This window comes from Cynoglossus semilaevis, chromosome 2, assembly GCF_000523025.1.
Source record: "Cynoglossus semilaevis isolate Cse_v1.0 chromosome 2, Cse_v1.0, whole genome shotgun sequence".
Classification (NCBI taxonomy): domain Eukaryota; kingdom Metazoa; phylum Chordata; class Actinopteri; order Pleuronectiformes; family Cynoglossidae; genus Cynoglossus; species Cynoglossus semilaevis.
The window spans coordinates 19973522-19988018 of NC_024308.1; the positions used below are offsets into that span (position 1 = coordinate 19973522).

Here is a 14497-nt window from a genome sequence, read left to right on the forward strand (position 1 = left end):
GAAAAAGGGACAAAGCTGAAAGAAAAAGAAGATATATTTATGTTCACACAAATACACGTATATGTGCATATTAGACACAAGGGGGATATATATATATATAAACATATATATATACACATATATATATACATATATACACATATATAAACATATATAGATATAAAAACATATATATATATATATATACATATATACACATATATACATATATACATATAAAAACATATATATATACTGTCTGTGTATATGTGTGTGCCTGTTTATTTATATATGTGTATGAGTGTTTATATATACAAGTAATAAAATACTACTATTATCATATCAAAAGCATTGACAAAGCAATTAATTGACTGGTGGTGACATAACAATCGAATAATTCAATTAAAATCCTCTTACCTAGGGGTCTCTCTCTCTCTGTTAGTTTTTTTTTTTTTTTTTAAGGGTGGCAATTCAATCGATCAGTTGTAGTTGTAGTTGTTTTTTAATGTTTCAAATTTCGACCAATACCCGACTGACATCAGTCCTGTATATCAACTCAAGACCATCCCTACAGGTTCAAATTTAGGGATTCAAAAATGTCTAACACAGTGTAATAGACCATTTAGACAATGTCTTAGACAGTTCCAAGATTTAAAATTCACCACGCGTATAATTCATATTCTCTAATTTATTCATTTAGGGCCGATGTAACAATTTGCAAAAACTTAGAAAATTGAACATAGGTATACATCTTTTAAGAGTTTATCATTTCAATTTAGTTCAATAGATTCATTGTTTTATAAAATCTGATCTTGGAGTAATATGCATAAAAATATTAAAGCTGGTTTTGCAAAAGAGAGTCTTTCAAACAGGGGCCAGGTTGCAGGTACTCCAATAAAAGCTGAACTCCTGGATGCAAATGCCAGAATGTCAGTAGTTAAATTGTGTCTTTCAGTTGCCCAAACTGCATCTTGTTAACTGCAAAGGTTTATGATCTGCCTAATTGTTACAGCTGCTGTGAACCAAGAGCCTTTGGAATACATGGGTTGCATCATCAGCCCCAGAGGTCATGGGCCTAATTTAATTTTTATCTACATTTTTGAATAGAGACTAACATGAGTACTCATCCATTCATTCATCCATCCATCCATCCATCTTCCAAAGCTTGGCTTTTATCAGGGACATCGAACAAGGCTTGGATACGCCCCTTTAGTCACAGGGCCAGACGTTCACGTTCATAACTATGGCCAATTTAGAGTGACTGTGAAATAATACACTTATTTTACTTGGGGTTAGCTCTGTTTTTCTTCCGACTTTACGTACATATGGTGACAAATTTTTTTTTTCTACTGTGTTTCTGTACAAGTGGCCGAGATAATACATTAAATGTCTAAATGTTTTGTTAGTTCGTTTTATCTTAAAATTCAAGAAAAACACGGATCTGGCTAATGTGTAGAACATTATAGTGAAAAACTATAATTGGCTCAGTATCACATAATTTTGAGATAAGTTTCACGTTATTTAGTTATACGTTTTACTTTATTTTGTGATAACGTTTATGTCAGTACGTGATAACTTTCACGTAATTACGTGAAGAATGAAATGATGAATGAAAGGTAAGAATATGGCTCGTTTAACACGATTCAGTTGAATTGTACTTCATGCTTGGCTTGAGGCATGGTGAGATTTTTACAATTATTGGTCTCTGTGGATGAGATTTTTACTACTGTGCATAGTCTCAGAAGGATTTCAAAATGGATTACCCCGATGCTGGAAGCCTTTCCCTCGGGTAGGGCCAGACTGACCTGAGAAGAGGGTAAGTGTAGATGTAGTGGCACTCGTAGCGCAGTCCAGACAATGGCGCAATGGTCAGCTTGTGAAAGGTATCACGTAATTACGTCAAAGTCATCATGAAGTAGAAATAATTTTTCTATGTGGCTTCCATAGGCATGCAACTGGATTCCAAATTAAAGATGAAATAATAATGTTAGAAAAAAAAAATAGATTTTTCCATCCATCCATCTATTTTTTTATCCACTTATCTATTACCGGGTCGTGGGGGCAGCAGTTTCTTAGGGACAGCAGTTTCTACCAAACCCCTGAACCTTCCTGCGGGTAGTGAGTCCACTGGAAGGCGCCAACCGCCCTAACTGGGATTCTATCTTGCCCAGGAGGTGAACCCTGGCAGAGACATTGCCTCTGGGCCAAAGCGCCACAAAATTGATTTTTATTTAATTTTATTAGTGTATCTGGCCCCCAAGTTGTCCTGACAAATACAGTTGGCGACCCCTGCTGTACACTTTATTAATCTAAGAGGAAGTGCAGCACAACAAACGAAAAAAAAAACGACTTAATGAATATTAAATAATTCAGACAGAATATACAGAGTTCAATATGTTAATGTATATATTACTTTGCTCTTAAATCAAGGCATATAAAAGATGGACAAATAAAACAACTGTTTTTAAAACGACCCCATCTGCAATTTTTATAGTATGTCGCAAATGGATTTTAAATAATACATGCAGATGCAACACAGGGGGGCTACAACGTTCAGGTTTACCATCTGCCATCTTGAGTCTATCTGGGAAACATAAGAGAAGCAATCTTGCCAGATACGTCAGGTAGCTGCCATAAACCCACAGGAACCTTTGGTAGATTTGCTACCAGTCTGGGAACAGGATGTGGCAAAAACTTGGTTAAGCTGATACTGATTACTAGCTGTAAACTACCAGAGACAGTCGGCTGGTTGGTAGTACATTTGGTGAGTGGAAAGAAAATCATAGACATAAAGCACAGTAATCTAGACACAGAAAAATGGAGTACCACTCTGATAGGACTGGTTTGCCTGTCTCAGGGGAACGCAGGGGCACATTTGGGGAGGGGCAGGTAATCACAGTGGGAAGACGAGAGAGTGTGGAGAGTGTGAGAAAAGAAAAGGGCGTTTTTGGAGAAACTGAGTTGAGAGCAGTAAAAGGAGTTTAGAACGAGAAACTTCAATTGTGTTTCAGAAAAAGGTCTTCAGAGAACTGTCCGTCGCTGGGGCATTAAAAATTGTGTTGACATTGCGTTGTCAGGTATTTAACATTTTCACTTAATTATGCTACGGACAAATACGGACATCCCTAGTATTTACAGCACTTTTGCTTTGACTAGATGTTGGTCTCCAGGAAAAGCTGTGCGCACTACAAAGGGAAATAGGAAAAGAGTGAAACCTGTAATAGCGGTTTTAGAGCAGGGTGAAAGAGGATGGGTGAGAGCCTAATATCAAAGAGGAGAAGGTGAGGATAGACGGGGGGGTGAGATTAAAGAGAAAGAATAAAAGGAGATCAGACAAGAGCACGGGGGGAAACGGAATTCTAACCAGGACCATAAAAGCCTGAAAAATTGTAATAAAAAAACAGATTGTGATCTGAGAAAAGTGAAAAGGAACAGGAGAGTGTGATATGCATGCAGCTTCACTTTAGAGTTTTCAGGCTCCACGAGTGTGTAGAAAAAGGGTATCTTTTTGAAGCAGTGGTTATTGCATGCACTACTGTATTGACATTCACGATGTACTTGAGTAAGAGTACTAGAGTACTACTTTTATGCACTTTTTCAGGCTCTCAGTACCAGCATTTTTTGATTCGTTAACAAGCTCTGCTTGTTATATATTTGCCATTTTTGCTGTGCTCCCCACCACCAGTTAGAACTGAAAAAGCCTCTTGGATGAGAGGCAAAATGTCTTTTGGAAAATTCACGTCCAGTTGCCTAGGAGAACTCTTCAACCTTGACCATGACCTGGATGACTGAGAATCTTCCTAGAGAAGCTCTGCTTGGTTAAATTTGCCAAGCAAACCGGGAGAACTATGTATGAGACTTTTGAAAAGTGATGCTTTATTAGCGTTGCACTTTGTCAATCCAGTGTTACTCATCATGTGTCTCTTTCTGCTTTGTATTTTATGATCAGTTTCTGTAGAAAACTGTATTAAAATACTGTACTAAAATGCTTATCCTCAGGGCCGCAGAGAAAAGGGTCAAACAAGGATGATTATTTCTCTATTTATCGCGTCGGTATCGGCCAAAGGAGTGGGGATGATTTTGACATTGGTGGGGACACAAAAGTGCTGCAAGGAAGGACTCCTTAAAGTTTCCGTTTTTTTTTTTTTTTTGTCATAATTTCATGCAATAAATCACTTGAACTTTATTCCCGGAAAATACAGATGCAGTTCCTCTGTCCCACACAAATACATGAAAATAAAGTAAAGTAAAACTAACTTTAAAAGTGTATCTCTTTGGCAGTACATATTGTCTTTTATTTCAATATCTGTATTGTTATATACCCTTGTAGTAACTTACACTTTGACTCCTAAAGAAGTGTCTCACGTCTATTTTTCTTTTCTTGGACATCCTTCAAGTCTTAATTACCAAGCGCACACTCATGCACACCACTTTATGTCCTGTCCAACCAGCAGGTTGCAAGTAGCTTTTGCAAGCACATGGAGTGACAGCCAAACACATGCAAGTTAGCGACAAACTGGCATACCCAATCAAGATCGATATGTATGTTAGAGGTGGGACTTCTAGCATAGACTGACTGTTAACCCTTTGTGTGCCACTTGGGACAGCAGCTGTATTCATGGTGACTATACAATAGTGGCAGTGTAGTCACCAGCAACCTTGGTAGGTGCATTTTAACGCAAGGGCAGAATGACGTGCGTTGCATATCCAACACGGTCCACCACACATCTACTTAACTTGCTCTAATTCACTTTGGGTACGGCATGTTGTCACTTATGCAGCACGGTTAAAAGATTTTTCATTTCTTAAAATATCATGTCAACAGCCAGCGTGCGTTTGCAGGGTTAGGGTCAGGGTTGCATCAGACCGGCCTCACTGATCGCAGGACATTAAGCAAGTCTACTGCTGACAGCTGACTGATGTAAGTGTCAAAAAGGATTTTAAGGGATTAGCACTGTTAGGGACGTTCTTGGCCCCCAAAATGTCATGTACCATTTAATCAACTCTTTTTAACAAATATTTTGTTCTTCGCATTTTGTACACACCCAGAGTCCTCGCACCAGGTTTGCATCTTGTCCCAGAATCAGATCCTCAGAGTATGAGGACACAAGCCATGCAGTACAGGAGCACGCACACACTCTCACAATAACATATGATCACCCACTGGGTCATCTCGACCCAAAGGACAACACGAGGGTTGAAACACACAATAACAAGAGAAAAAAAATCAATAGCACTGTTTTGTTTTTTTTAACTGTTTGAAGTAGTTGCATGAAGCAATTGTTATAAGCACTGCTACACAGTTTGACATGTCATATATAAATTAGAGTAGAGAGCTGTTACAGCGTGAAAATGTCTGTGATTATAGGCCACCAGTTCCCTTTTGGGGTTGATGCAATAACATAAAAATGTTGGAAATGGCTTGGTGTGTGAAAAACCTATTATCGAAAGAAGTTACAAATATAAAAATTTTAAACGATAAATGAAACGGTATATTTGTACTGACACCATACAACATGGAAATCAATGAGTATGTTGGGGGTTTTTTTGAGTCCCTCAGGACACATAAAGACAGAAGGTACCTACTTTTCTGACAGCAGGTTCTCTTACTAAGATCCAAATCCAGGAAAATGTATATCTTCAGAACAATCTTACCTGTGCCACTAAGAAACTTTTTTAACAATAATTTGTGTACTCTAATTCCCAGGAAGACCTGACTTAATCAACTGGGCCTAACACAATAAAAGCATGTCTAATCTACCCATCCATCCATCCATTTTCATCCGCTAATCCATTACCGGGTTGCGGGGGCAGCAGTCTCCATGACCGCCACCCATAACACACTGCACCGTACCTGGGGTTCAATCTTGCCCAGGAGGTGAACCCTGGGGTTCCACACCAATAACAGAGACGTTGCCTCGGGGCCAAATAGCCACTGTCTAATCTACTGTATCTTCAAAAATATAACATGTGAGAGACACTGAACTGTTTCACTTAAAATACATATCAGTCTTTCAGAATATGTTAATGGCAAGAACGGAAAACTGAGTCTTGTTTGAACTGAGCAAAGAAAAAAAGGTATTTTTTAAAAGTCTTCTTACATTAGAATTTACATGTTCTCTTTGCTTTGACATTTTCTCTTCTGTGCGTGATTTTTGAAGAAGAGCATCGCACCATCAAAAGTTCAAAAAGAGAACAAGGATGCATCGGTAAGATGATGTATGTGTATGACGGTTAAGGAATCATCCAGAGGAGCTGAAGCTCAGAGTAAATCCTCTGTCTAATTCTCTGCCTAGCATAAGTCTTATTCCCTGTAGCCTTTCGCTAACCCTCCAGGGAATCTGGATCAGCATTTAATGAACTGTCTTCAATTAGCCTTTTCTCCACTATTTGCACTGCACAGTAAACTGGAGCATAAAATCAAGTGTGTCTGCCTTCTTTTTTTTCCCCCATGTTCCAGTTGTACCCCCATGGCTTTATTTAAATCACAATCAACGTTTGGGAACTCCCCTGAGATGTAGCCACTCTTAAATAAAGACTGAGTTCTGAAATCCCCTCTCTCCACTCACGCTTAACAGGGTTCCATTGTTCCACACCTTCGCTGATCTCACAAAGTGTAAGTCTTCAAACATGATTATAATGTGCTTAGAGATTAAATTATAGGAAATCATATCAATATAATTTGGTAAAGTGGAAGATATGATAACGGCAATGGTTGCGCTGAAGCATTACCATTAGGTTCCTCATGGGAAATAAAAGCTACCTGTGACGTATAACGTGGCCATAGCCCAGTGGATCAGAAGGGACATGCAGTAAAAACTGCACAGTGTGGTTTCTTCACCGGGGTGACATCTGTCAAATGGAAAAGCCGAAAGTGATCCAGGCTGTCGGTCACAAAATTCAGCCAGACTTCAATCATAGCTTTGTCCCTATTGTGTTCAACAGTCCACACTAACATAGTGGTCAGTAAGAATGATGCCATCATACAGCTCAAACAATGAGAGCATTTTGAGTGTGCATAGATTGCTGCAGCATGGTAATATAATGTATGCCATTCTTATAGGAATGCTGAAAGGTCAGGACACCTTAACATTTTGCTTAAATATGTCTAGGTATCAGAAAACGGGAAAACACTGTGATGCAGAGGTTTGTTTTGTGCCAGCTTTTCCACAATCACACGGTTAGGCTGAGCGCAAAACTCAGGCATTTCAATTATATGTTAACTTTACGGCGCTAATAAAACATTTTTTGTTACCACTGGAAATTTCTTAACACAGAGGAAAGTCAAATGGAATACACAGGCTTGATGACAGCAAATCATACATCAACACTTGTGTGAACTGCAAAATTTGCATTGCGAAAATCAATGCTTAAACCACCGTTTGGTTATTGTACTACTGTGCCAACAGCAAAAAAAAAAAGAAATTATTAATTAAATAAATGAACGAATATCAATTTTATGAATTCATACATTCTCAATCGTAAAATGTAAATAAGAATCTATTGTTTGACTTAATTCCAAAGTATACCAACCATCGGTACCCTTTAAAAAGGATGCTTTTTTTTTCTGAGTGAGATAATCGTGCTTACCCTTTTGATTTTTCTTTAGTGGTCCAGATGTTTCTTTGGCTATAGTAGAAAGGATGTTTTAATGTGTGAGAGTCTGAGCTATATTTAACTGTTTTGGATGCCCCCACATGTAAAAGTAGAGAAAGACTGCATAAAGTCAAGGGCAATATATACATAGCTACGCTCCATCTGATAAGAATGTAAACACAATTGGTGCAGTAATCTTCATAACAATTTGTTTTCTTCAACATTTTAAATCAATAAGTAGTGGGTCAGTGGCAGAACCCCCACCTGACAGGTTCTAGGTTTGATACCATCCTAATTTCAGTTTGTGTTGTATCTGAAAGGGGATGAGTTGGAATGGGTTGATGGGTAGCATACCTGTCGTTATATATATGCATGGCAATATATATAGTGCCATGCTCAGAGCACCTCAGTGGCAACTGGTGGACTCGAACCTGAAGCCTTCCGGATTCAAGTCTGCTTCCTTAACCATCAAGCCCCCACTGCCCCCTGTACACACGCACAACACTCCCACAATGACAATAAATGTTATGATTCTTAATTCAAAGTCTGCAAAAATATACAACAGGGTTCTTTAAAATTTACATTTCTGCAAAATGTTTCAGGACTCAAGTAAGAAACAGTTAAGTATTTTATATTTAATACGCCTCAGTAGATCTCAGTAGATTGAAAAACTTCAAACCATAGACTTCAAACACTGATTCCTAAAGAAATCTTTCTGACTCATCTGGTGAAAGAAGGAATTAATAAAATATTCGAAATTCCAATGATTTTGGAACTTAACACACACAAAAAAAACTCCATTCTTCTTCCAAGGGGAATTCACACCTGCTTAACAAAAAAAGGTGTACTGAATAATTGTGAATGTGTTCGCGGACCTGTGAATTGTGCCTATCGTTCTAATAAACACATTAATGTCTGTTGCTATTGTGAAGTTGTGAACCAGTTTAAGCATTTTAGAGCTCTATGGAATTTATTCTACATAGTGAAGGCTTGCTGAAAGCCCATTGTTATGTCGTTCAGTGATTGAAGGGAAAAGCCAAACCCATTATTCAAAGCCATCCAGCACTTAATTAACACCCCATTTGCATTATGGCAAAAGCGCTGTGGCTGCTGCTTGATTAATATGTCTTCCTAGCAAGTCAATCACTTTTTTTTTTTCCTGGCACAAGACAAGGCTACATTTATTTCCGCATAAGAAAGAGGGAGTGAGGACGTGATATGTAAGAATAGGAAAGTGAACACATTTTTATGAAAGGTACTGACAAAATAAATAATCATAATGATAATAAAATACAGGAGTATACAATAAGCTGTCTACAAGAAAAAACATGGTCAACTTTACAAAAAAAATATGCTCTTTGGGGCAATGTGGCAGATAAACATACTCTATGTTTGCAGAGAATTTATGCTAGTTTTTATTGGTGATCATTAGCCATAATGATATGATTACCAGATGAAGTGATAACAATATACATCTTAATCAATACAGATATTAATATTTTCGATATATTTGGCAGCAGGTATACATTTGGCATTCATCGCTGATGTTCAAAATGAATTAAAGAAAATGACAGGGGTCAGTTGAGAAACTTTCCCTTCTTAGTTTTATGTAAGTGTGTCAGAGGAAGTGCACGGCAATATAACAAAGTCAGCATTGTAAAAACAATGGGCTGATTGCAGAGTGAAAGTATCTTTACGAGCTTTGGTTGGTGATGCATTCAAAACAATTGTAACTTTGTATCCACGTAAAGACCAGACATATCACAGCAATAAAAATCAAATTTAAAGACATAAAAATAGGGTCAAGCTCCTCTGTGTTTCCATAGAACTGGGGTGTCAAATTCATTTTCACCAGGAGGCCACATCAGCGACACAGTTCTCCATCTTAAATCTAATGTAGATTTAGGTATACTTTGTACAACTAAAGCCTTACCTAGAATGTTTCAAAATTAAAGAGAAAAGTCATCCTTTTCAACAAGCAAACGGGGAATACACAAGGCTCAATACTTGGCCTGTTGCTATTGAGCCTCTATGAACAATATACCCAAGGGCCAGTGGGGTTAAGGGGTCAAAACGTTATTTCAATAAAAGTCTATTCTTATAAAAAAAAATGTTTATTGATCAAATCTTGGGGAAGTTTTGAACTAGAATACGGTAACATGAACAAATGGAAACCTAACGTAGTAAACTGGGATCTTTAGTGTCAGTAACTGAACTAAGATTCAAAAGGGACCAATCTCTAATCTATCTGGAGTATATGTAGGTTTTTACCAACTTTTACTGGTGCAGTTGGTGGGTTACGATACAATCAGATTCTTTATGATTAATCACGAACTATTTATTTTGATTACCCGTGATTAAACCAAGCAAATCATCATCACTAAATATGACAAAAAAAGATGCTATATTAGCTTCATAGACTTAGTAGTAAGTCATCTCTGTACATTTTGATAGTGACATATAAAACATGTCAAGACTTGGATGTTGCGGAAATGTTTCAGTCACATTACGTTCCTGTGTTGTTTTCTGTTGATCCTACAACATTACGAACATTCGCTGCGTCACCTCTGATTTGTTCTTGACCTTTTCTGTTCCTCCTGTTTACACAGCCAATACTATCCTGATTGCTTATCCGTCTGTGTATGATTTGTTTTCATCTTGTTTTTCTCCCTTAATAAATTTGGTACAAGTGGAATGATTCATACTTTTATTCCCACCTGAGTGGGTTATTGTTAAAAGCTGTTGTTAGCGAGACATCGTCGTCTATCCTGTCTGCTCTGCAGGAACTTGCAAGTAAGACCGCGTGAAACCCGTTCTGGCCTGCCCTCAGCACCTCCCTGTCTGTGTTTTAGGATCACTTTTAAGGTTTTATTTTTTTCACTTTTAAAGTGTTAAATGGCTACTTCATATCTCTATGACGGTCTGCAACCTTCTGCTCCAGCTGACAAAGGTCTGCCGCTCAGTCTCTTGAGGCTGCCCCTGTCGCTGTGCTAACACTCAGGGGAGACCAGGCTTTCTACGTTGTTACCGACAAACAGGGGAATAAGTTGCCCCTCAAGGTTGACCCACACATTACCTGTTTTGAAGAAAAGTTTAAAAACATATCTATTCTTTTGTGTCCCCAGACACTTTGTGAGGAAGTTGTCTGTAGCCTTTGTGTTCAATGTTCAATTGCTTCAAAAACAAATTGTCGTTTTCCCTTTTTGTAAGGTTCAGTGTTTTTGTGTGTGTGTGTGTTTTGTAGCTATTAATTATATTTCCTCCATCCTCCATATTATCCTTTTATCTTCATCTATTCATACTTCTACTGCAACGACATAGTGAAAATATAAAACAAAGGATGTTAAAGGTGAAGTTGCCAGACAAGAGAAGAGAAAGACCTCTTTATTGTCATTTGCCCTTGATGTCCTTGTAAAAGAAAAAAACCCACTGACTTCAAAGGAATGTCCTAGAAGGTTCTGGCTATTGTACAGTTAAGGTGTATTGACAGTTGTGACTAAAGTCTGAGGAGACTGGAATAAAAGATCAACTGAGCCAAAATGAATGTATTACAATATGTTATGTAATGTTTACTAATTGTTTTTGCATGCGGAACATTTACTTTTACAAATGGAGAATTACAAAATAACTGCTTCTTTTCCAAGCACCACCATGGGAACCCGGACATCAAGTTTTTCATTCGGTTCTCAGTTCTGTATAACCCCGCCAAAGAGCAGACCCAATACTGTTGTGGGATATTTTAGCACTGCACGTCCAATGAATCCTGCCACTGGCTACAGGTCCTCTCTGTCCGGTGGATCAACCCTGGATCTTCTAAGCCAGTCCAGAAGCCGTTCTCTTTCATCCGAATTAAAAACTCAGACAACAATTGATGAGAAGATAGTTATCCTTGAGAAACGAGTGAGAGACCTTATTGAAAAAAGCTGTTTGGCAAAGAGCGCCGGAGATTTGCAGACGGCTTTTAAAAGAGCCAAAGAGGCAGGAAGAAGTGAGAGAGCGTTGGTGAGTCTTCAAGAAAAAGCAGGCAGGATGAACATTGTTAATATAGGACTCACCTACTCAGTTTTGCTTAACCTTGCCAACCAGTATGAGAGCAATGAAATGTACACGGAGGCCCTAAGCAGTTACCAGATCATTGTAAAGAACAAGAAATTTACTCACGGAGGATTTGTTAGAGTAAACATGGGCAATATTTATTTTAAACTGAAAAACTACACCAAAGCCCTAAAGTTTTACAGAATGGCACTGGACACGATTTCAAATGAATTCGTGGAAATAAGGATGAAGATAATGCAAAATATTGGCCTAGTCTTTGCTCACACAGGCCAATACTCCGATGCAATAGAATCTTTTGAACACATTATGACCGAGAGACCCAACATCAAGACGGGCTTCAACCTTATCCTGTGCTACTATGCTATTGGTGATACAGAGAGAATGAAGACTGGCTTTCAGAATCTCACATCGGTCACTCTTGACATGAACGATGGACAAAAGTACATGTCAGCTCCTGATGACTTCAGTACAAGTGTAATCTTTGAAGGAGCCAAGAATGACAAGCTTTACCAGATGGGAGGAAATCTTAAAGCACTTGCTAATAAGTGCATTGTAATCTCAGTGAAGCTCATTGCTCCAGTCATTGAAACCTCTCTTGTTGCAGGTTTAGACTGGTGTTTGGACATTTTGAAGACTACTCAGCATGCTGACACAGCTCATGATCTAGAAATTACCAAAGCCGTCATCTGTCTTGGACAAAGGAACTTCAATCTTGCTGAGGTGGTTGAAACCCTAAGTACATTAGAAAAGAAAGAGAGCAGCAGGAAGGGTGCGGCAGCCACCAATTTATCCTCACTTTACTTTCTGGAGAAGGATTATGAAAAAGCAGATCGATATTCCGATTTTGCCATGGACACTGACAGCACCAACCCAGCAGTGCTTGTCAACAAGGGCAACACGACGTTCATCAAGCAGGATTACAAAAAGGCCGCAGAATTCTACAGGGAAGCACTGAAGAGTGATTCTTCTAGTACCGAGGCCCTGTACAACCTAGGGCTATCCTACAAGAAAATGAAATGTCTTGAGGACGCCCTGGAATGCTTCTTGAAGCTTCATGCCATTCTGCGGAATAGCAGCCAAGTTATGTACCAGCTGGCCAATCTCTACGAACTTCTTGGTAATCCTAAACAGGCAATAAAGTGGCTAACGCAGGTCATCAGCCTGATGCCCACTGACCCCAAGGCCCTAGCTAAAGTGGGCGAGCTGTACGAATGTGAGGGGGACGAATCTCAGGCTTTGCAGTACTACTACGAGTCCTTCAGGTGCTTTCCTTCGAGCATTGATGTAGTTGGGTGGCTGGCGGCCTACTACAACAATAATAAGTTCTTTCAAAAAGCCATTCACTATTTCCAAAGAGCTACTTTTATTCAGCCTTTAAATGTGCAGTGGCAGCTTTTGGTGGCAATCTGTTACAAAAAAAGTGGAAACTACCAAAAAGCTCTGGACACATTGCAGGACATCCACCACAGATTTCCGAAAAATATAAAATGTCTACAGATACTGGTTAAATTGTGCACCGATATGGAATTAAAGGAAAGTAAAATATATGCCACCAGGCTAAAAAAGGTAGAGAAAATGCAAGATATCAACAAACAGTTCTTTCAGTCAGATCAAGAGAGTCATGTTGAGAAACAGCACATGTGTGCTTTTATGAAGTCTGTTTATGCCCCCCAAAAGCCCTTGAGAGGCATCTACCCAAAAATTATGGAAGTGGACCCGCTGGGTACTCTAATTGGGAGACCAAAGATAGGAGCCAAAAAGCACAAACTCGATGTGAGCTTCACTGACGTAGAGCTGAAAGATGACCTCTTGCCATAGAAATTTGTTGTACCCAAGGACTGGTAATACAACGCCATTGTTGATGGACCATTACATTTTCTACATAAAATAACTTCTAGACGTTTTTTTTTCTGTTAGTGTCAGAGTCTGAATGACCTGTTGTTTTGAAACATTGACAAATTATTTTTTTAACCCTCCCGTTGTCCTTCGCATTTTGTACACACCCAGTGTATGTGTGTGTATTCACTGTTGACGTCATTGGTACTTTTCATTCATTTAAAAAAAAATGGCCCGAATGTGGGATGCTTTGCAGTAATCTGTAAACAATGCGATTTTACATGTTCCGGTGTCCCATTCATAAAAGGAAATCGGAAAAATCATTCATCAGTTTTTGTCATAAATGATGATGATGATGAATGTATCTGTTCATTAGGATGAATAGCTATGGTTATATTATTTCTATTTGTATATTTTATATATATATATATATCAAACTGAGTAAATCTGTACACATATTTAATGTTCTGACTCCCACTCCCCTCCCACTCTCTCTGTGCGCATGCATGCGTGTTAGGTCTGCTGCCCAAGTCCTTCATCTTGGCCGTGGCTTTTACTGACCCAGTTGGAAGACATCAATCATTGTGACTGTGTGTGTGCGTTTCTGTCAGACTGTACCACACTGAACCCCCTCTCTGCACCTTTGCTCTGCAGGCTTCATTCATGCTCTACACACCAGTGCACAATTCAGTTACACAGTCATTAGGCTTGTGCTTTTGAACGAGTATAGACAAACTGACACATGATCATTGCAACTCATTGGAGGATCCGACCAAATCTGATAAATTGTTTTTGTCTTCGTTTTTTTTTTTTCTCTCTCTTACTTTTAAGGGCATCGGTTGCTGATGTGTAACGTATATTGAAAAGGAACTGCGTACCAGGAGAAAACCCACCAATCACTAGTAAGAACGCATAAACTAAAACAAAATGAAGACCAAGTATGAAGCAGGCAAACTGGTGGTCCATCCATCCATCCATTTTCATCCTCTACTCCATTACCCGGTCGCGGGGGTAGCAGTCACCACCCAAA

General features: G+C 38.8%; 1 protein-coding gene across 2 annotated transcripts; it reads left to right on the forward strand.

The window, feature by feature from the left end:
- The first annotated feature begins 9573 nt into the window (after window positions 1-9573).
- Window positions 9574-14497, forward strand: LOC103376825 (intraflagellar transport protein 88 homolog). 2 transcript variants are annotated; one of them, XM_008307356.3, is made up of 2 exons: window positions 9574-12893; window positions 14299-14497. In XM_008307356.3, the coding sequence occupies exons 1-2, from the start codon at window positions 11185-11187 to the stop codon at window positions 14318-14320; spliced, it is 1731 nt and encodes a 576-aa protein (XP_008305578.1). In that variant the 5' UTR covers window positions 9574-11184; the 3' UTR covers window positions 14321-14497. The 2 variants fall into 2 exon arrangements, with proteins under 2 accessions (XP_008305578.1, XP_024910063.1); XM_025054295.1 differs by lacking the exon at window positions 14299-14497 and having other exon boundaries at window positions 9574-13592.